The 23,856-nt window shown below is 37.5% G+C and overlaps 1 protein-coding gene across 1 annotated transcript in view; it reads right to left on the reverse strand.

Moving 5' to 3' along the window:
• Window positions 1-41: 41 nt before the first annotated feature.
• The window catches only part of LOC306857994 (transmembrane protein 94-like), a 29,193-nt gene continuing 5,378 nt past the window's right edge, over window positions 42-23,856 (reverse strand). Inside the window, exons 3-32 of the mRNA XM_079398327.1 lie at window positions 23,001-23,120; window positions 22,784-22,911; window positions 22,543-22,679; window positions 22,252-22,460; window positions 21,435-21,586; window positions 21,163-21,265; window positions 20,695-20,781; window positions 19,927-20,043; window positions 19,528-19,584; window positions 15,143-15,247; window positions 14,200-14,373; window positions 13,803-14,018; window positions 13,400-13,712; window positions 9,056-9,229; window positions 8,865-8,967; window positions 8,555-8,763; window positions 7,820-8,001; window positions 7,593-7,728; window positions 7,371-7,480; window positions 7,077-7,176; window positions 6,712-6,820; window positions 6,267-6,456; window positions 5,290-5,367; window positions 5,117-5,202; window positions 4,921-5,002; window positions 4,655-4,812; window positions 4,478-4,569; window positions 4,291-4,384; window positions 3,969-4,139; window positions 42-3,008 (exon numbers count right to left, since the gene is read on the reverse strand). Coding sequence (XP_079254453.1) covers window positions 2,936-3,008; window positions 3,969-4,139; window positions 4,291-4,384; window positions 4,478-4,569; window positions 4,655-4,812; window positions 4,921-5,002; window positions 5,117-5,202; window positions 5,290-5,367; window positions 6,267-6,456; window positions 6,712-6,820; window positions 7,077-7,176; window positions 7,371-7,480; window positions 7,593-7,728; window positions 7,820-8,001; window positions 8,555-8,763; window positions 8,865-8,967; window positions 9,056-9,229; window positions 13,400-13,712; window positions 13,803-14,018; window positions 14,200-14,373; window positions 15,143-15,247; window positions 19,528-19,584; window positions 19,927-20,043; window positions 20,695-20,781; window positions 21,163-21,265; window positions 21,435-21,586; window positions 22,252-22,460; window positions 22,543-22,679; window positions 22,784-22,911; window positions 23,001-23,120 — 4,065 coding nt within the window. The 3' untranslated portion in view covers window positions 42-2,935. The remainder of the gene's footprint in view (window positions 3,009-3,968; window positions 4,140-4,290; window positions 4,385-4,477; window positions 4,570-4,654; window positions 4,813-4,920; window positions 5,003-5,116; window positions 5,203-5,289; window positions 5,368-6,266; window positions 6,457-6,711; window positions 6,821-7,076; window positions 7,177-7,370; window positions 7,481-7,592; window positions 7,729-7,819; window positions 8,002-8,554; window positions 8,764-8,864; window positions 8,968-9,055; window positions 9,230-13,399; window positions 13,713-13,802; window positions 14,019-14,199; window positions 14,374-15,142; window positions 15,248-19,527; window positions 19,585-19,926; window positions 20,044-20,694; window positions 20,782-21,162; window positions 21,266-21,434; window positions 21,587-22,251; window positions 22,461-22,542; window positions 22,680-22,783; window positions 22,912-23,000; window positions 23,121-23,856) is intronic.

Genomic DNA, 23,856 nt, shown 5'->3' on the forward strand with positions numbered 1-23,856 from the left:
TCATAAGAGACTTTCTTAATGAAAGAGCACACCCTTTTTTTAAAATGAACATTTATTAACATAACATTGGTCACAAATATTCTCTGGTGAAGGGGAGAAATCAATGTTAAAGACATCATAAAAAAATACAAACTGTACAACATTTATAAATCTTATGAACATTCATAAATAGCAAATATATTGGATCAATCAGTGTAGGTTGTAGCCCAGGCATTTTGCAGAGAGGTTCTGTACAGCCCCCTAAAAGGGCCTGATTCACACTCCTGGCTTAAAGATTACAGATTTTCTGACTGATGGAAAAACATCAGCAACATTTTAACCCATGCATGACTGAGTCAACATATTCAATGTTCAGCAGATGAGTAAATCAAAAAACCTTGCAACCTTATTGTCTGTATCATGCATACATCAGGAAATAAGGGAAGAGAGAAGATTCCAAAAATAATTACCAAAAAATTACAGTACAAAAAACACTGCTCCCAAAACATTTTTCCTGTTACTACCATTTGTACATAACAGATTCGATCAGTGCTTATTAAAACAAATTTCCCCCTATACTGATATGCTATTTTACAATTTTCTTAATTGTAAATTTTTTGTACCACTGATTTAGCACCAATTAAAAATTAACAGCTTAACTTGCTTCTTGATTTCTTCAATATGTCTGTATTTGAGTGGCTTAGTTACACAGAAGTGATTCTGAATGAAAACATTAAACCACAGCAACAGTTATGTAATGGGGCAATATAACCTCTGAACACATAATAAGACCCGCCTTCCTGTTGAATGAGCAGGAAAAGTAGAAGAAAGCATGTAACATGCATTGCAAAAATGCACTTATGAACATTCAGTGCCTATAACTATCTCTAGATGCATTATGGAAAAGGCTGTTAGGTTGCAATCATTTGCTGTTAAGATGTACAGACATATGTAATCATTTCAAAATAAATATCAACATTAGATTAGAAATTACAGTATGCATTTGTGATTTAAACTATAGTATAGCAGTGAGACAAGAACAAAAAAGGCAGGAAATCAATAAATTAAGACTGCAGTTCATTACATAGAAAATGGGATAGATAGTGGATTATTGGAAAGACATGTTCTTTAGAAAATACTACCTGGGTTCTTGAGTATAGGTTAAAATCTACCACTTTATACAGGTCTAGCAGCAACTTAATGGGACAGTTCATCTAAAAATGAAAAGTCAAATGATTTATTCACCCTCATATTATTCTAAACCTGAATGACCTTGACTATATGGATACAAACACATTCTACTAAATATCTCCTTTTATGTTCTGCAGATGAAATAAAGTCTAAGAGGTTTGGAACAACATGAGGGTGTGTTAATGATGACAATTTCTATTTTTGGGTGGACTATCCCTTTAAATTCTCCTTTCATTAAGCCTAGGGTAAATCAGAGGTTTCAGGCTATATGTTAGTGATTTGCACTACTATTGGAAAAAAGAAATGCTGGTAATTTGGAGATTAGCTGGTCACTGTCATTTTTAAATAAGCACATCTGGTGACACTGTTATTGAGCCCCTTATACTCCATGGCTGCAGCCCAACTAGATAAATTAAAATAATAATAAAACCTATTAAAATTATGACGTTGCCTAAATTATATTAGCAATCAGCTAGAGGTAGAACAGAATAAAAGTTCAATATCCCTCTTTACCAGTAAACACTGAATTCTCTGGATGGGGGTGAAAAAAAGAATTATAAAAATATTTTTTGTAAATAAGCCCACCCCATCCAGAGATAGATATATTCATTACAGAACATCTAAAATAATTCTCTTGAAAAAATGTGCGGTGAGAAACCAGGCAAATGTTGTCTTGCATGCAAATGTATGCAAAAAATAAAAATCAGTGCATTCTGGCTGACAATCACGTGTCAAAACACCAAAAATAACAACAACAAAAAGACACTATAGACAGAATGAGAACCATTCAAGTTGGAACATTCTTCCTTCAGCTGGAAAGCTATTGCTCTGCCTGGTTAAAAAGCCTTTGTTTTGATTGAACTTAAGAACTTTGCAGTAAAAATAGTTCAAAAGACGACAAAAAAAATTACTGCATTTCATCTGATATTGATTTGTAAGAGAAAACGAAATGTAAAGCCTGACTGATTCTAGGCAAGCTAGTAAATGAGTTTGCACAGTCTCCCACTGACTGCATTTGATTTTGGAAGCCAAGCTTCTCAGCCAAGTTGCTCTTGCTGTAAAATTCTTGTAAATGAATTCACTTGATCACAAAAGAAAACAGAATTAAATATTTCCCCTCTGAATATGAGGTAAGTTGTGGTGATGACATTCACATTATAACCTGTTAAAACAGGCTTCAACAAGCTCTTATAACGTACTAAATGAACTGCACAAAACCTCTCAGCAGTGTGACAAAGAACCATACGGCTAAAAAATAAACAGAGAATCTACAGCTAAAGCTCATCTCATGAGCGGTCAACTGTCTCGTGTTTAAAACAAAGGAAATCAATAAAATCCCCATTTCATAACATCTAATAAAAAGCTAAAAAAGAATAAGAAAAATCATGCTAATTTAGCCCTCCATTGTACATTTTGGTATATGTTCTCTATATTGTGCATTACAGTTTCAGGTTTTGAGAGGGATAAAGGAATGGCCTCATCGAAAAACAATCCCTCCATTAACTGACCCTGTCCAAACCAAAGCAGCATGCAGGTCAACATCCCTCAAATAACACAGATGAAATCTTTACTTTGAGTAAAGTCTAAATCAAAAGATAGTTTAGGATCTCACAGATTAAAAATGCAGCCCTCAGTGGCCTTCATGGGAAAAACAGAGTTCCGCCCATTGGAGGTGTTACAGGAAGCAGTCTGTTGGGGGGAAATCCAAAGGAGTCTTCTTCTCCACCAGTGAAATAACCATGACGCTTAAGTGTACAGACACAGGTCAGAAGGGAGAGTTCATCCCCAGCTTAGTCTCAAACTGAAGCTTCTGCCTCTTCTGGTAACGCACTCGTAACCTGAAATCAGAGCCATATTTTCATAAACTGTGGGTTATATGATTAATGGTTTATGTAGGCTAGATTTGGGCTCATTTAGCATGTAAAGGAATCACATAAGAAATAAAATAGTAGATTCTGTCAAAATAGTTAAATATTATCATTTAAAATAACTGTTTTCTATTTTAATATGGGTAACACAAGGTTCATTAGTTAACTACATTAGTAAACATGAACTAAGAATGAACAATATTTCTACAGCATTTATTAATCTTAATGTTAATTTCAACATTTACTAATGCATTATTAAAATCATAAGTTGTGTTCGTTAACATTGGATAATGCACTGTGAATTAACATGAACAAACAATGAACGACAATGTGTTTTTATTAACTAAGATTAATACATACTGTAATAAATGTGTTGATCATTGTTCGTTCGTGTAATGTTAACAAATGACACCTTATTGTAAACCTTAATGTGTTTTAAATGCAATTTATTCCTGTGATGACAGAATTTTCAGCAGCCATTAACTCATGATCGTTACATGGTTTTTTAGAAATGATTCTAATATGCTGATTTGCTGCCCAAGAAACATTTCTTATTATCAGTGTTGAAATCAGTTCTAACTGCTTAATATTTTTGTGGAAACTGTGATACATTTCTTTCAGGATTTTTTGATGAATGATGAAAGTTTAAAACATAATTGTCTTTTTTGATGACTGTATTGTGTCCTTCCTTACTGAATAAAAGTAATATTATTATTAATTTAATCTAACTAAACACAGCTTCAGATGACTTGGAATATTTTAAATGGCCTACTTTCATGGTGCATTTATCTGTTTTTATTTTCATTTTTTATAAATGCGTTAATTGTATGAAAAAAAGCAACAACGAAAGAAAGTCATGTAGGGTTGGTAATGGCATGAAGTTGAGTAAGTGGTGACAGAACTCTACATTAAAGCGATTTATCCTCTTACCTGATTTCATGCAGTTTTACTGCTTCATTGATTAGCACCACAAGCACGATGGACAGAGAGACCAACAGCCAGACCAAGAGGGGAATATGATGTAGCGTGAAGACCACCTCTCTACTCCTGTCCTGCCACAACTGATAATCTACCACAGCCTGAACAACCTGTCCCAACAACCTGCAAGAACAACCATTGGCAAAGTGCTTTTATATGATCCCAGGCAAGTGAAAATACTTGCTTCTACTAGTAAAAAAAAAACGTTTTACATCTAAACAAATTACTTTTAGCATGTGACTTTGATAATAAAATAACAATTCTCTACACTTACACCACTGGCACTGTGAGACACCACCATGTGTTACTGAACGGGTTCCTCCTCCACAGGGGTTGTGAACGGTGCACATAGCTCAGAGAGATGACCACTGAAAGAGAGGAAGACAGATAGGGTTTTTCACTCAGATCCATCTAAATAAAAGTAAATATTCAAATGAGACAATGTATTTTAGTAAAGTCACCTGTGTGCAAAGCCAGAAAACCTGCCATGATCTTCTGAATCAAAAGCAGCCCATTGGACAATTCACCAAACCACTGCGGGCCATCCTGGGAGCTGTATACATTAATCATTGATTAGCACTCATAACTAATTCATGGCATCTAAACATAGAGAAAATGACATTCAAGTGTTTGTGCACCTGGATATCAGTATGTGAGAGCAGGTGCTGTTATCAATTTTTGTGAGATTAGCTGCTCTAGAATACACTTCCTGTAGAGAAAACCCAAAGCCGACTAAGTAGGCTAACATCGTAAGACCGAACTTCAACAGGAACCAGCCTAGGAAGTAGTGCTGAGTCTGTGGGTGGGAATCAAAAATAACATGAATGCACATGCACAGTTATGTCAAGCATGTTTAAATAGTTTGCCGTTTAAATCCAGTGCACTGTGTGGTCTCATGACTGACCTTGCGTGGTATGGAGTCTAGATTCTTTCCAGTAGCGACTGTCATCACTGAACTGTCAGGAGGTTTTCCCAGGAAGGACATGCTGTGAATGCCAACATTTTTTTATTATACATGTAGTTCACCGATATGACACAAGGACCCAGTTTTACTAAAATGCAACATGTGGGCATCTTTTTTGTGTTTTCTTCCCTGTTACCTTAGCAGTGGGTAACAGAAGCAGGAAAGCCACAGTATGTCTGTAATATTCATGGGAGGAGGCAGCTGAATAAGGCAGGCCAGGAACTACAAAACCAAAACATCAAGAGCACAAATATGAATTCTGTTCATTTTATTTCCTGTAAATAACATACAGGTCTGTTTTTTTCTCACCTGAATCATGACCAGTGTCAGTTGACACTGCAGTAGGAAGAGGAAGCACTTGCGAATGCCGTAAGTGGTGTGTCTCGCCTGAAGATACATCAACAGACAGGACTCAGATTCAAACAGGTTTTTTTTTAAAGATTGTTTTATTAGACACAGTCAAAATATACAGGAAATGTTGATGGGGGAATGGGATTGGGACTGGTTTCAAGCAAGACTTGAACCTGAATGACTATATTCATAATATTTTTATTTATTTATATATTTTTTTTAAAGTACACTTTTTTTGCATGAACTGTGGTGTGGTGGTTGGCAGACATGTTTTAGCTACATTGAGCTGTGGTGCTCACGTGGATGATGCAGGATCATGCCCATTTATATGTGTCTACATATAATAAGCACTAAAAATCCCCCCTTTTTTTTCATTTCAGTTGTATATGTACACTACCTTTCAAAAGTATGGGATCGGAAAGATTTTCAGGTTTTTTAAAAAAATAAAAATTAATACTTTTATTCAGTAAGAATATACATTAAATTTTATTTTATACATATTATACATTACATTTCTCAAAATGACAGTAAAGACATTTATATAGATACAAAAATTTTCTATTTCAAATAAATGCTGCTCTTCGGCTTTCTATTCATCAAAAAAATCTTTAAAGAAAAGTATCATGGTTTCCACAGAAATATTACGCAGACACTTCAGTAATGATTACTAAAAATTCAGGAATAAATAAATTTTAAAATATAAAATAAAAACAGTTATTTGAAATTCTAATGATATTTCACAGTGTTACTGTTTTTACTGTATTTTTTTATCAAATGAATGTAGATTTGGTGATCATTAAAGACTTCTTTCAAAAATTGTACAGACCCCAAACTTTTGAACGGTAGTAAATAAATGAGCTTGTATCTTCTTGCTCCCATGTGATCAACAGCCTCATCAACCCTACAGCGTGTGTGCATGGGAGAGCTCCCCATACCTGCTCTATGAGTTTGACCATGCTGACACTCTCACCCTGATGGAAGGACATGGAGCAGGCGAGGCTGTTGAGACGAGCACTGAGCCCCAGTGGAGACAGCTCATCACAGTCTCTATTCAGCCCGCAGCCTGCAGCATACCCAAATGTCTCCCATGAGCACCGGGACGGGTACAGAGGATCCAGGGAGATACTAAAACACACAGAGAGAGAGTTTCAAAATTTCAAATTCAAATAGAGTACTCTAAAAGAAACTTCATTTCTTAGGCTGATGTACACTATATTTAATTATGTCACACATTTAGAATTATGCAGTGACAAAAAAACTCAAAGCTATCTTTTTAGTTTCTTGAAAATTGCCACTCTTTAGATTGCAGCTTTGCATAGGATTATAGGTCATATTTAATTCTGGTGTACAGCGGAGTACAGTGACGTGTGTGTTACCCACCTGATGTCACTCTGCAGAAAAAGGCAGCTGTTACGGAAGTTTGCGGAGCTCCCCAAACAGCACGTCACCTCTTTGTTCTCCTGCATGATCTTCATCATTTCACACATTGCTGTCAAACACAAATATTTAGAGGGTTCAACTCAAGTACACTAGCATATACACACAAGGACTAAAAGCCACAAAACGCCAAGGGGTATTTAAGTCAGCATGAGATCAAAATTGACAAATTGACAAAAATCAAGTCCCGAACCACTTTTTTTTCATTAGAGAGGCAGTTTAATTCGGATATACATCATAACAGAAGAAAAGCTGAACACAACTTTTGCTTCATGCTGACTTTAAAGCTGGTGTTGAGGCTGACTCACTTTCAGGGGTGCAGTCTGTAAACAGGGGCACCAGTAGAGGCACATTGTCTATGTTCTTCAAATGTGGGCGAACCTGATGAATGCCACGAGGCAGTTTGGCCTATAGAACAAGAGAGAGGAAAGAGCATCAATCAGTATTTCAGAAACTCCAAAATATATTTCAAACTGCCAAACACTTATACCAGCTCTAAGCAGCATTAAAAAGTCTATGTGACACTTTAGAAGTGCTTCTGTGCCACCTAAATCTGGCACTAGAATCTAATTCTAAAATCTAATTGTACTGCTATTGCTTACTCTGTTGCAGTCTTCTAAGAAACTGGGCACATCACTGTCAGTAGGCTGGAAGCTGGCAAGATCTGATTGGTCTTCAGGCAGTAGTGGGCCCTCTGCATCATCACGAGAATCTAAGAACACAGAGAAGTTGGATCATTTAAATTAGGAAAATTTACATTAGAAAAATGTAATGTAAAGATTGTGTGCAGGCAGGCAGGCAGGCAGGCAGAAAGACACACTCACCATGAAGAAGGTCATCATGTAGAGATCCTGCTTGGCTCGGGCTGGACGGAGCACCATCGCAGTGACCATCTCCGTTTGGGGTCAGAGAGATGTGACAGTTCCAGCCCGTCTCCAAACCCATCTTCTCTGCAAACACCTACAAGCAAAGACAACATTAAGAGGTGAATAAATATGACATGGCAAAAGCATCATGTTTTTACTGAGTGTTTTTCCCATCAGTGTCATACTTTGCTGCGTAGCTCGTCCTCCATGGAGAAGTACACAAAGCGGATACAGGCTCCCACCAGGTTCTCAATGAGCCGTACAGTGTCCAGTCGGGCCTGGAACTGGGACGACACCATTCCCATGAAGATCTGGCCACTCAGAGCCTGCACACAGTCCTCCTTCTCCAAACCTTCTCCAATACCCTCTGAAACATGTACAGTCCACAAACATGTTGGAGTTGGTAAGTTTGATTCATTTCAATGAATCAGTTTAAACCATCCACTTCTATCTACAATCCAACTATCTATGCAGCTATGTAACTATCCATCCATACATCTACATATGTGCCTATCCATCTATGTACCTGTCCAAGTATGTAACTATATGTCTATCCATCTATGTATGTAACATCCAACCATCAATCCAGCCATCTACATATTGGTCTATCCATCTATTTATCTATCCATCAATCAATCCATCCATCTATCTATCCAAATATGTAGCTACCTATCAATTTAAGTTATCCTCCGTTTCTGTTATCTGCCTATCCATAGATGTATTTATCCATCTATCTGTCTGTCTATCCATCTAAGTATCTATGTACCTATCCATCTACGTATATATGTACCTATCCATCTATCCAGCTACATAAACATCTATGTATCTATTGGATCAGCCGATCGCTAGACAAACATATCAAGATATATATTTTTAGTTCTATTGTCCAGACTGTGAGCTGAACAGACAATGTCTCTTACCATCAGAGCTCCAGCTGTTCCTGCGGCTGCCGTGTTTGATGGGGGTGGTACTGGGAAGCTCCACCCCAGAAAAGAGCATGGGGCCTGGAGCCAGCTCCACACACTTTCCATTGAGCTGTTCAGACAACGCCACCTGCATAGGCTTATAGGCGAATGCAGAACAATATCCTGACAGACAGGCACGTTGGTAGAAATCTAAAACCTTTTTCCTATGGGGCATAACACCAGTAGTTTAGTACACAAAGAAAATTCTCCACTCTGCATATTAAGAAAAATAAATGACTAGTGTTTTTCAATTAGTGTCTCTGACCTATCCGAGCCAGACAGCGGATAGATGTCCGCCCCATCCCAGAAATCTGTGCAGGCTTCCAGGATGAGGTCGGCCGAGCCGTGGGAGAGCATCTGTACATTATCTGAACAGAGTTCAAAGGGCAAAGGTCAGTGGCTAAACAAACCACCAAGGACAAACAGGAAGTGGGACAGTGAAAAAATGTGTCATACTGGTAGTGCTGTCCCTGACGAACAGACTGATGAGGTGACTGATGGTGGGCTGGCGTTTAGTGAAGTTATGGAGGCGCCGGGGAGCAGATTCTTTGGCCTTCTCTCCGGAAGGAAGCTGGTACAGAGCCAGATGGTTCTCATGCTTAAACAGTTCCCTCGCTCCCGGAGTGAAACCTGACATTCAACAGAACAGGAAAGAACAACCCAGTAATCTTAAGAAAGGATGTTAAGATACTAAAATGAGTTTAATGTCACTAGTCACTATAAGTACTGCCAGACTAAAAGACAAACAATAATTAGGGATGCACAATATCCAATATATATAATTGCGTGTCCTTATTGGCTTTTTTTGGAGATTTGTTTCCATTTATCATTATATGTTGAAGCATGCACCAATTCTGCCTGAAACCGATAACTGTTAAATGCCTCATATGAAAATTCTACATTTTTGTTGACAAATTAAAAATAAATATAGAAGGAATGTCCACACACTGGCAATACTGCTCCTATATACATTTATTTATAAACAATGCAATGTTTTGATTGATTAGATCTTCAACAGGCACCAACCTACTGTGCTATGTTTTCTTTATTTATTGTTATCCTTTTTTGTCCTGCACCTGGGCCCAATTTGGGTTTTTGTATGTGCACACCATTCAGTATTTTCTTAAAAAAAATAAAAAAAAATTTTTTTTCTTAATTTTAATTGCTACAAGTGAATATGGGCATCACAGCATAATACACAGTATAAAATATAATTATATATAATTAATATTTATATCATTTATATATAATTGATATTTGTTTTGCTAAAGAATACATAAAATTATTAACGTTTTTAAAAAATTAAGTGAGTTTTTAGTTTTTACTATAGACTGTAAAAAAAAACGTAGTGTCTGTGATGTCACCCGTAAGTTTCTGAAGAGCATTTTTGAAGCTCAAACTGGGCAGAGATGGCTGTCTCCATCTTGGCTGCTTGTCATGCCCGGATCATCGAAAATGAGCAAAAAGGCTGGACGTGGGTGGAGCTGGTTGCTGAAACCACACCTGCCTAATGCGACAGTGGTGACAGCAGCAATCCACCTGTCACTCAAGAGGCCATGCCCTTAATTATGCAGAACTTTAAGGCTTAATATAATTGAAACGGATGAGTTATAAAAAAAATTCAACCCCCTCACAGTTGTCATGAAGGTAGCTTTATAGACCAAAACCACTTATTGTACCAGGCTGTAAACATATTTTTTCGGATGTTGGGCATTTTAACATGGTAGGTCTATGGGACTAACTCCCTTTTGGAATTGTAATACTGGATCAGATGTAGTTTTAACACTTTAATGGTGATAATTCTTCTTGGGAAGTTTCATGTACATAAAGCAAAAATTATGTCTATTATTCCCTCTTTTAAGTTTTTTTTGTAAAGAACTTAATATATTTTATGAAACTGATTTCAATTACTAGAAACAAGAAATGTATAAAAACATTTCTCATATTAAATTTTATAAAATTAACAAATTAACAAAACATCTCTCATATTAAATTTTATAAATTAACAAATTAACAAATTATATTTGTTTTATGTATCCCCCACTTTTTTTTGTTGTTGTAGTTTTTTTGCGTGTGTGTGTTCTGTTTGAAGTTAAGTATTTCAGTATAATCGATTTTGAAAGAAATCTTTTTTTTTATAAAATATATTGGTTTCAAGACAGAGACCGGGAGGTTGCAGCTTGGTTTCTACATGTTTTATTTAAAATTTCTGTCAACAATACTATTACATATTTTAATTTCGGGTATTTTCTGTTTAGGGCACAATTATAATTCTAATCTGATTTAAAAAAAAAGACTGATTGGCCAAGAGATTTTAAAATCTATATATTGAATGTGTAAAAAATGTCCTTTGTGTTTAGGCCTATAGAAGCAACAGGAGTTCAAAATGAATGAAATCCCAGATTAATTAATTAATTAATTTCGAGAGTCACATGACATGCTCATGAACCTTGTCGCACTCGAGTAGAGCTCCGTACGTTTGGCCTCTTTTTGCAGATTTTTTCGTTTTGTTTTAAGTTTTATTCATTGGTGGTGCTTTGCCTGATGGTATGCAGTCGTAAACAGCAGGAGTTGTCTCCATCAGCTTCTCCGATTAAGAAGAAATCCAAGTCACCGACCGCGAGTGATATGATGGACAAGATGGCGAACACTGTTACACACTTTGAGGACATTCTAAGAACCGAGTTGACGGTGTTGCGGAACGAGATCGCTTCTCACAGGTCAGTTGTTCAGTCACTAAGCTCTAAACTGGATCTTCTTACAGGGGAGATGAGAGAACAAAAGAAAGTTGTTGCAGATCACGATAGGCGCGTTGCCGCGCTCGAGCAACAGGTTGTGGACTTACAGGATCGCAATAGGCGCAGCAATCAGTGTCTGGTTGGATATCCTGAAGGCTCCGAATAGTACGACCCTATGGGCTTTTTGAAAAGATCGCTACCGACGTGGCTCCTGTCTCTGGCGGGCAAAGAGATTGAAGTGGAGCGAGCGCATCGCGTGTACACAAGATTCTCCTCAGATCGCGTTAAACCACGGGTTTTCATCTTTAAACTGCTGCGTTACATGGACAGGGAGCTCATTCTGCCAGACTTCATGCCCCGGTGAAAGCAACGCTGTCTTTCTTTCCAGATTTTTCTCCGGTCACCGAAAAAGAAGAAATGCATTTACGCCAATTAGGAAGGAAATTAGAGAAGCTGGCATCCTGCAACGCTGAAGGTCATTCTCAATCAAGGTGGACCTAATGCTCTAAATGGTTAGGTGACTGTCTTTCACTGCTCACTTCTTAATTCATAGTTCATTGTGCATACAGTATCGCTTACTGAATAAGATATTTTATTTGATTTAGTTGTGTTCTTTATCTCTCCTCTTTTTTTTATTTTATTTTTTTTTAAATAGAAATCCTACCTAGTCAATATGTGAATATGGGGCCAAATGTTGGTGCTACAGTAATGTGCAGGCTTTTGTTGACGCCACGGACCATATTAAGGGGTGCTGGCAGATCAAGGTTTGTTCTTGGTTTGATCTGCCATAGTTCATGGGAATGTGTTTATGTTTTTTTTGAATGGTAACGGGGAGGGAGGGGGTGGTTTAATGGTAGACTCAACTGGTTTTATTTTCAAACTTGTATTTTGTCTTATTATGCAGTAATTCTGTTTGATAACTATGACTGACCTTAATATTCTGAGTTGTAATATTAATGGGCTAAATGGCCCTCACAAACGTACAGGTTTTCTGGATTTTTTGCGAAGAAGAAAGATTGATATAGTGTTAGTTCAAGAATCCCATTTGAAAGAGGAGGATACACAGGTATAATAATAAGTTTTATCTCACTCATCTTCGGTTCAGATACTAAAACCAAGGGTGTCCTAATATTGGTCCTATTTTAGAGAAAGGTTGCGATACAGATGGTAGAATAAAACATATAAAAACAATAGTGGAGAATAGAAATATTGTATTTCTTTCAGTTTATGCCCCTTGTACTCCTGACCCTAATTTTTTCTGTTTTGTCAACCAATCTCTTGAATCTTAATGAGGATGTGCATTTTTTGTTTTCCGATCAGGTACGGGGTATATTTAAATTGTCTTCTAAAAACCCTAATCACCAAATGATTCATTGGAAATTGCTGCATAGGGTTTACTTGACTCCAATGAAACGTTTTTATACGAATCTGCCGTTTAAGCTCTGTTCCTAAGGAGTTTTAGGCAGGTTTTTCTTTTTATTAAATTTTTTTTTTTTTGGGAGTGCCCCTCTCTCTCACAGGACCGATCATATTTGTTGGGTACTGAGATATGTTTGACTCCTTGCCTTTTTTTTTTTTTTTTTATGATTGACTTGTGGGACTTCACCTTGTCCGTCCAACAAAGATATTTACTGCTAGCTGCTCTCACAGCAGCAAAAAATAGCTAGTCAACCGATGGAATCCTCCTCACACAATGGACAGACGAACCTGGACTGTGTGTGTGTTGGACATTATCTCAATGGAACTCTCTACTTCTTGTATACATGGATCTAGTGTGAAGACTATGGATTTGTGGCTTTTGATGTTGTGTCATCTTTCCTAAAATCTTTGTAAAAATTATTTTATTGTTATTTATTTATCTATTAATATTAATTTATTTTTATTATTATTATTTTATTTTGCTTATTTATTTGTTTGATTATATTTTGGGGGTCTGCCGGGGGATGGGGTGGATTCTGAATTTGTACAGATGTTTACAAAAAAAATTATTTCACAAATGCAGATTATTGTGCAATACTATAAATACTAAAAATCTGTTTATTAACATACTTCTCTAATTTACCTATAAGGCGAGATAGTTCACAGAGGCCCCAGGGAACATGAACGGGTAGAACGGCCCCGTGGCATTCCTGCAGCGCCAAGTTTGACAAGTGGTCTGAGAATCTGCAGAGCTGCTGGGTGATGGTGGCATTGCACAAGTTCAATAGGATGTTCAAGCCAAGAGGCTTCAAAGAGGGCAGGTGATTCTGCCACCCGGAATCATCAAACTGGATGCTGACAGGGTTCTGCTGATCCTGGGACAGGCTCAACATCTCCAGATGATAGTCACACACAAAATCTTCTGCTTCACACAGATCATCACCCACACCGCATTGCTGGAAATAGACACACACAAACACATGAACCAAACCGCAGAGCTATAACCCGAACCAGCTCTGGTAGCAATATTAAGACCCTAATCCTACCTGAGCAATGTTATCATCACCACCTTCAGTGTCATGGCTGAAACTGACGTTGGAGCCTGATGGGTGTTTGGAGCGGGTGGTTTGGGGTCCTTGACGCTGGCGCTGGGTATCTGAGGAGCGGGCATTGTCATGTGATGTCTCGCTGGGTTCCTGCTCAGCCATGTGAAGGGAGGGTTCAAATGCTGGTAAACACAGCAGTGCTTCGCCTTCCTGAGGCTATACACAGGAAAACACACATACACAGACTGAAGTGAGACAAAACACAGAGGCTAAAATAATAACTTATTCAAGTCCAGCCCTATCAAATACAATTACATACTGTATTTTTGCAGTAACCTAATTCAAATCACCATAATTAAAAGAAATTACGATGCTCCAGTCTAGCTATCAGTAGTACCTCATCTCGCTCCTCCTCGCCCTCTGTCCTGCAAAGGGAGTTGACTGAAAGGTCGTCTCTGAGGTCATCCTGGCTGTCATGAGGAGGTTCTATTCGTCCGCTGAAGAACAGCACGGTCTCGGGACTGGGGTTGGGCCAGGACAGAATGCCCTGCTTATCCACACAGCACAGCACCTATGAGAGGTCAGGAAATATGATCAAGATACTTTACCAGTTAATAAAGCTTATGCTATTCTTTGAATTTAAAAGGAATACTAAAGGAATAATTTTCAAGCAAATGTCTATTACTTTCACTAAAAGATGCATTTGAAAGAGTATTGCACATGATTGCTACAACAATACTGTTAATGCCACCTACCTATGGTATTGATCATAATTAAATTAATAAAAAAATATTTTTGTGTACTGTTGATGAAGAACACCTACAAAGCTATTACAACTACACTTTCCATCTAGCATGAGAATGATAAAGTATACTTTAAGTAATGCATATCATTTGCTAATTATGTCACACAACACATGCAATGTTTACATAATTCTTAGATTTATATGTTTCTAAATGCATTGCAAACTGACTTTAAATGCATATTTCATATATGATCATGTTTTGGACATTTAGCCCATTTGCAGTACTGCATTTATGCCCTCTAGTCTTGCATTATGAAGCCTATTTATTTACTGAAACACCACTAGACATTGTTTATACATACTCAGGGATGTGTTGTAATTACTATTTGTGGTAATTAAACTATTACGTGGTAATTTTGTGGTAATGTCTATAGCATTTACAGCCCAGCTGTAAATTGATAATTAGGTTGAAAATAAGCCAAAAAGGTCCTTTCAAATATATTCATTTTTAAAGTGAATATTAATCAATTCTCTTTCATCAAATTGCAAGCAGAAAGTGTAATATTTCTAACGTGACAACAGGAGGAGCACTTACAGTGACTGAACCCAACGAGTGCAGCAGACTGGAGGTATAACAGAGGGTCTGGGACTCTCCCTTCAACACACTGACCAGGTGTCTCCACATAAAGCGTAGCATCTCCTGTACACATACGCGTACACACACACAAATATGGCGTGAGTCTCATCACCTCCCCTAAGTGAAACTCAAATCCATGAATCAGCAGCTCTGGGTTTCGAATGGCTCTGCAAAAGTGTCAGGATTTATGAAACCTAGATCTGGGTGTCATCCTCAGATAAAACACACACAGACATTCTGACACACACACACATTCAAAGAGAAGCTCTGTAAGACAAAGCCTAGGACAGTTAGGCAGGAAAAAAGCAGCAGTAGCATGTTCAGTCTTGAGTTTGTCCTGGTGCATTCAGAGATTTATAGCGGTTTCATAAAGATAAATGCACCTTGCAGCAGGCAACAGGAAAAGGGAGACACAATTTGATTTGACTAAATGACAGAAGATTTGAAACTGAAGCAAACAATAGAGCTTGAGGCAGTAGCTAAAGGAGAGCAGCACTGCAGAGGAAGAACTGGAAACTGTTAGTGGCAGATGAATCTATCTTTCTGACACACATCAGAGGTCCAAGAATCCACCTTTAAAGTCAACATGAAATCAAAACTGAACTAATTTACTTTCTTAATACATGTTCCTGTTCTTATTTTTGATGATTCATCAGTGCATGCAAAGAAAAACTGATTGCTGGTCATCAAAACATAATGATTTAAACCACATATCAACTGACTTTCAGCATATTAAAATGATTTCTAAAGGTGACACTGTCCTGTGAGTAATGACTGCTGAAAATTTAGCTTTACCATCACATGAACAAATTACACTTATATAATAAAATAAAGTTATATTAAATCATAATACTATTTCACAGTATTATAGTTTTTTTCCTTTTTTTTTTTATCAAATAAATGCACCCTGTCGGTGCATATAATTTTTGTGAAATAATGCCTTTGTGTTGCGGGCGTTCCGAGGACCTTTCCCGATCGTACGATAAATTTTTCAGTTACTCAAGGCTCATCTATTAATTTAGCTGTTATTTCTCTCTTGTTAAAAAAATATAAAGATCCGACTTCCTGTTCTAGTTACCGGCCACTTTCTTTGATAGGGACTGATGTTAAATTATATGCTAAAGTATAAAGTTATCTCGTCGTCTAGAGAAATGTATGAATAGGCTAGTTCATCATGACCAAACAGGATTCATTAAATCTCGCTCAGCTTCAGATACCTTACACAGGTTATATCATATTATTAATTCAAATAATAGTTTGTCCTCTCCTTGCGCAGTATGGGTTCTACAGTATCTGGGTCTGGGATCGAGTTTCATAAATATGATAAAAGTTCTGTATAAAGTTCTCTATTCTTGGAACCCTTAGCTCAAGCGGTCCGACAATCTGTAAAACCATAAATAAAACCATTTCTCCCATAAATATACGGAATACTCATCATCATATTTCTTTGTTTGCTGATGATATCTTATTGTTTTTGGAGATGCCGGCGCATTGTATTCCTCATGTGTTGAATTTATTTCACCATCTTGGATCTCTCTCTGGGTTTAAAATTAATTGGAGTATGTCATGTTTACTTCCCCTCAATTCTAAAATTGATTCCATGTCCCTTTCTATATCTATTCCATTGGTTCAAAACTTTAAGTACTTGGGGATAGATGTTTCTCCTTCCCTGCAGGAAATCGTCTCAAAAAACTATAATCAGAATCAGAATGAGCTTTATTGGCCAAGTATATTTACACATACAAGGAATTGTTGTAGTGACAGAATAATGGTATTCTAGCCAAAGTATCCTCAGATTTGGAAAATTGGTCTCGTCTTCCTACTTCTTTTCAGGCCCGTATATCGGTGATTAAAATGAATGTTCTCCCACATATCAACTTCTTTTCTTCCATGATTCCTCTCGCTCCACCGCTTGGCTACTGGAATAAACTAGATGCATGTATTTCACGGTATATATGGGATGGGAAACATCCTCATATTAAACTGACTACCTTGCAACGATGTAGATTACATGGAGGTCTTTCTTTCCCTAATTTTAGACTGTATGCTCAAGCCTTTTCCCTCCGCCCTTTAGCAGTTTGTTTGATCTGATCACTTCTGTGTCTTGGAGAGCAATTGAGGAATCTATTGTTTATCCATATAAATTGAAGCATCTTGTTTTCTCGGGAGTTCCGCTTAGGCAGTGTAAATCTCGGGTTGGTCCCATTGTAACCCATCTCCTCTCCACATGGAGGGATGTTGAAAGACATTCACAACTAGTTACAAAATGGCATTCGCCTATTTTCCACAATAATAACCTTTTGTCAGGCAGTACTCCATTTCATTGTCTGCAATGGACTCATAGTAAAGTAAACACTCTGGGAGATATCTATGATGATAGTGGTTTAAAATCCTTCCAGAATCTTAAAACTCAATATAATCTGCCAGGCACCTCCTTTTTTATGTATTTGCGCATTAGATCGGCCCTACGGGCATATGGGGTGCCTTGGAACTCTCAACTGCCCGTTCACCCTTAGCGCAAACTAATCCTTCCTTCTGAGGAATCTCCCTCCTCTGCTTCAGTCATCGATCTCTTTCTTCTTGAGCATTCATACAAACCTTTATCTATTACATCTGTTTGGGCTAAGGATCTTAATGAGGATGTGTATGTTTTATTTTCCGATCAGGTGTGGGGTGTTTAAATTGTCTTCTAAAAACCCTAATCACCAAATGATTCATTGGAAATTACTGCAAAGGATTTACTTGACTCCAATGAAACGTTTTTATTTGAATCTGTCGTCTTCTCTGTGTAATCTCTGTTCCCAAGGAGTTTAAGGCACGTTTTTGCATTTTCTTTGGGAGTGCCCCTCTCGGCTCTCACAGGACTTATCATATGTGTTGGGTGCTGAGATATGTTTGACTCCACGCTATTTTTTCATGAATGACTGACTTTTGGGACTTCACCTTGTCCGTCCAACAAAGATCTTTACTGTTAGCTGCTCTCACAGCAGCAAAAAATAGCTAGTCAACCGATGGAATCCTCCTCACACAATGGACAGATGAACCTGGACTGGGTTTTTGTTGGACATTATCTCAATGGAACTCTCTACTTCTCATATGCATGGATCTAGTGTGAAAACTGTTAATTCATGGCATTCAGCTTTTAATTTTGTATCTTCTTTTCTAAAATCTTTGTAAAAAAATATTTTACTGTTATTTGTTTATCTATTAATATTAATTAATATATTTTTATTATTATTTATTTTATTTTATTTATTTACCAACCTATCAAGGGGTGGGATGGGTTCTAAATTTGTACAGCTGCTTTTTGTTTTGTAGTACTGTTCCACAGAATAAAATTCAATAAACAGTTAAAAAAATTTAATAAATGCACTCTTGAAGGTAAGCACAAGAGACTTTTCAGTGATCCCAAACTTTTTAACCTTAGTACATTTATAAACTATATCTGTAAATATGTCTGCTAATATATATCAACTGTAAGGACTATACTAGGATATAGATTACCTTTTAATCTAACAGACAGAGAAACTCCACAAAAGTCCAATTTTGATTTCACTGGGTCTTTAAAGACGCATCATCCAACACACACACGCACACAGACACTCAGACTTTAACTGTGCACAGCTCTGTTAAATAAACTACTGAGGAAGTTTATGAAGAGCTTCTTAGAAACTTCCATTTTTTGCATTACAAAGTCTTTGAAATAAGAAATTAAACCGCACAAAACAGTGCAACACTTTCAGTCTGCTCAGATGTCTGATCTCTCCATGCAGACAAATACTTACCACACTTTGGAAATTTTAAAGGGAAAAAAACAGTCTTGATCATGCAGAAGTTCTCAAAATGTGCATTAACTCTGATAAATGTAGTCCAGACGAGCACCACTACTATAGAGAGAGCGTATACTCTATCATGCAAACCTCAGGCAGACAGAAGGTGGGCAGGCAAAGGCCGAGGGGTCACAGATCAGCGTGGGGAGGGGGGAGGGGGGGGGGGGGGGGGTGCCAAACTAACTGGCAGCACAAGAAGCAAAAAAGGTGTAAATAAATAAAAAGACCGCAGGTGTATTGTTTGCAAACTTGACCAAACGAGGTGAGATGAAGTGACCGTGTTTTTTAAAAGAAAAATGAGAACTGAAAAAAAAAAAAAATGGTGACCCAAGAAAAAAAAAAGTCTCTTTTCATACTGGTCCTCTGATAAACAAGTTGAAATGACTAATAATCAGAACAAAAAGGTGAAGAAAAAGATGACGGTTGTGGCAGGGTCCAGAGCAAGGGAGAAGGATCACAAGAAGCTTGTGGTGAACGGGTGGGACAGGAGGAGGAGGAATACAGAGGATATACCTGGGAGGACACCACTTCCGTGTAGCTGCTTAGAGTGTCCTCTGAGAATTTAGCAAGCTGGGACGAGAGAAAAGTCTGATTAAACACCTGAGCAGACGGTCAGCCCTCCGTTTCAACTCTGGCCTAAACGCTTCACCTCGGATCCGCAATCCCTCCCTAAGCCTCTCTAATACTAGTGTGAGCTGGGCCAATGAGCTTAACTTCCTCATGCAGTGTTACAGCAGCAAATCAACGTTACTACACACAATAATCATAGACAGACCGAGTTACAATGTAGCAGCAATATCCGTCGGTGTGGGATTTGGGAAGTTATGCATGTTTTGTGTCTGCATATGTGAGTGAATTGTTAATGAATAGCATAAACAAGTGAATGAATGTGTGGTGTTCTGTCTGTCTTACCAGGCCAGTGGGAGAGTTACGGCTGGACTCGGATAACACGCGGGCCTCTCCATACGCATTCACAAGAGTCCACATCATAGGAAACAGAAGAGGTAAAATGGGCAATACACCCATCATCTATTCATCAGAGAGCGCAAGACGAGGACAAAAAGAGGGAAAGAGAAACATTAATCCCACCATTGTTGTGGCAAATAAAATGTTGGCATCAAACGTTTAGTGGATAAGGATAATGACAAGGATTTAAATTATTTAACATTTTTACCCAATAATATTTGAGCTTTGCAAAATTAGAAAAAATATTTTTCACTTCAACATCACTTAGGTATAGAAATCATACATCAGAAACCAACTTCAGTGGAAAACCTGGTTCTTTCAAAAAAAATTTAATTAACAAGGAATATCCTTATTTTAAAATGTTTTGGCTTATTTTAATGCTTGTTTGGCTTATTTAAAATAATGTTAAGTCATCTTGAGGTCACCTGGTTGAGAACCACTGTGTTAGTATATAGTTATGGTTTCATAAAGCTATTTAGCTGCTTGCTTTTGTTTGAAAAATTATACGAGTATTGTTCCCTTCCCAAAATTCATTTGGAATTTGCCCAACCACTGATATTAAAGATGCAATAAAAATATATTAAATTAAAAAGAGAAAGGCTTTACAAAGGCTTTATGATGGATTTAGCCTAACATTCACTGTCCTCAAAGTGCAAAAATAGTAAAAAACAAAAAAAAAACAAAAGGGACTTGTAGTGATTAACTATTATCAACCTGCAGCTGAAGGAAGTTGAAGGGTCCAGGGGTGAGACCTGGAGTGTCACAGAAGTACCGGATCGTGTTAATAGAGAAAAAGGCCACCTATAAATGAAAAAGTTGACCAAAGATCATTATTAGTAAATGGACACATTTTCACACTAATATTTTAACTGTTATGTTTTATCACACATCTTGCAACTGGGACATGTGACCATCATGACCCAGTTGACCCGTGTTTCACAACATTATTTTATGCTGCTTCATAATAGCTTTTTTGCAACAGGTTTACAAAAAAGAATCACCTTATTTTCTTATGTTTATTATAGTTCAGCAGGCTCAACAAAGAAGATCTACGTACATACTATGCCATGTGAACACAGCAAATTGTTAATACGGGTGTCAAAAAGGATGTTGCTTGCAGGCAAAATATGTGTGAAACAACCACATTTTAAAACCTTGCGCATGTGGTCAGTTTTGTCATACCAATACAGCAGGACAGGCGAATTTGGTAATGATGGACTGCACTGTGAACCGTTCATTATCAAGGGCTGTGACTGGACGGGAGAGAGCCAGGTCAAGACTGTTCCTATTGGCCAGAAAAAGGTGGTTAGTTACTATTAGCTGCTGTGAGAATACAAAAAATTGTCACATATCACAAAAAAAAATGGCATGTATAGTCATCATTTCCTTACAATTAATCAAACCAAACATATTTCAGCATTTATAGCAAGATAGTTTAGCTTGGATGTATTAACCTGACACTGTCGAGTATAGGTGTGCGCACCACCCTGAAGAGGCGGTACTGCTGGGGACTGTGGGGGCCCTTCCGCTCATTCCCACGTGGGGACGGAGGAGGAGAGAACGGCGGAAAAAGGTCTCCTGGCTCCAGCACAATGTGTTCGTCGTCCTGGTAACAGAAGTTACAGTGACTGAGAAGAACAGAACCTGAGAGAAACTAACCAGCCACAGTGAGTGAAAGGTAATTGTGTTACATGCTTTGTTTCTATTTCTAAGGCATTACGCTATGTAGCCACGACCACTAAAAGCTAATTGGTTCAAAATCTCACTCCTCAAATACAGTATAAGTGTATATGAAATATCAAATACTTCCTGATTGGCTATGTTTGGGTCATACCATTAAAGGAGTAAGTTACCGTACATGTAGTTACTGTGTTACTCTGGCAGAAACTATGGTTACCGTGCAGTGTTGTTATTGTAAACTAAACTTAAAACTATTAAAGATTGTCTTTGTTAATTGAAATAAAGCTGAAATTAAACAAAATATAACTATTAGATGTAATATCTCTATAGAATTAAAAATGTTGGCAATACTGTTGAAATACTAATATTAATAAAACAAAAAAGCTAATTATTAAACAACTATTAAAATGACAAAATAATGAAAACTCAATTGAAAAAAATACAAATAACATTTTTAAATATTATTAAAATGCTGTAATTTTCTACAGATAACACTACAATAACACTTCTTCCATTTCCATTTATGTATATTGCAAAATATCTATACCCTACACAATAAATAAACAAAAAATAACTCAAATCTGACATTACCTTGATGCCTCTGAGAGATGCAAAGGCTTCCTGGCCCGGTCTAAGAGCTATGACATCACCTTCCACCAGAAGACTGACAGGTAGATTAACCAGCTGCTCGTCTCTGAATGTCCAATGCAGTGACCAGGATGGGGAAGTGGGGGTGTAGAGGTCAGGAAACAAAGAGGGGGCCCATCTGATTGGATGTCCTGCACTTCTCTCCAAATAATCTGGCAACCCAGGGGAAAAATGAGAAAGTTAACAAGGGAACGCTTACTTGTTTAGACGTTTATACAGTCGCTGTTCTCTCACCGTTCAGCTGTGAGATGATGGACTTGAGCTTCCGCACCATCTCACTCATCCGTAACCTCTGCTGCCGCCCGATGAGGAAGAGGTTCAGCAGCAGCAGGAGGAAGAGTGCACCCGCGTTCACTAACTCTATGCCTTGACTGACAAAACAAAAGAAAGAGACTTACATAAATAAACACCTGATAGCTAAATTCCAATATTTGATGTTAAATCAAACTGTCAATCAAAACTGAGCCCTGCCCACCTCCCCGCCGGCTGACTGCCATGACAACACAACAGCCCAACCACCACAACCAGAGTGAGAACAGCTCCTGGCCAATGGAAGCATGAATGCCGGCTGTCATGATGAAGGAAGCTTTTAGCCCACAGCTCCTGTAAAACAAAGAGGAAAACCAAAATCAGCAATTCCCTGACAAAAGTAATACACAGTAACTGTTGATAACAAGCCATTGAGAACAGACCTGTACGGTGGATCTACGCCGGCTGGATTTCTGGTCTTGTCCCAGTAAGTTGGACAGCTGGTCCCGTAGGGTGCACAGAGCCTGAGCTGTGGACAGTCCCAGTGGAGTCGCCTCCTCCTCCTACAGCACAACCAGATTTCACAATAAGTTGGCCATGTGAATTTTCTATGTTGCTGACCAATAGAAACCTGCTTTTCACAGAAGTGAATTCTGTGAAAGGTGTGCTTCATACATCGATACATTATTTGCTATAGACAAATTACTTCTTTTGCGCATGAAATTTGGCCAAAATTTCGCTAACGTGACCACAACTTAAGAATGCTGTCTATTATAGACAAAAGCTCCTTTCCTCCAGTTTATAAAAACAAATGCAAATCATGTTAAGTAATGCAATTAGAATGTAAGAGAGTTTAAATGCAGAAATGTGAAGCTTGTATTGTTATAGCATTTCTAACAATTATAACATGAACATATAAATATAAAACTTATACATTTATTGGCGCTGTTGATTGATTATATTTATTGCCATATCAGCTTCACAGGTTAGTCAACATTCAACAATATAATAAATACAATATAATAATAAAACAAATATTTTATAAATTCAACTTAGAAATATAGCTGCAAGCAGCAATTATTGGGGTTGAAGTGCTTTAAGACATTTAAGCGAAAATGAAAATAGACATTACATATTATTTAGCAAATGTGTAACAACCTAAATCAATTATTTAAAATTAATTGGCCAATAGCAGCCACATTCTTTGAGATACGCAAATGTCCTTATAGAAATACCAATTTTCATTTTGATTGGACAAATGGCTGCATAGTTATAGCCAATTTAATGTTTTTCCCCCTC

Source organism: Barbus barbus (genome assembly GCF_936440315.1).
Source record: "Barbus barbus genome assembly, chromosome: 38".
In the NCBI taxonomy this organism is placed as follows: Eukaryota; Metazoa; Chordata; class Actinopteri; order Cypriniformes; family Cyprinidae; genus Barbus; species Barbus barbus.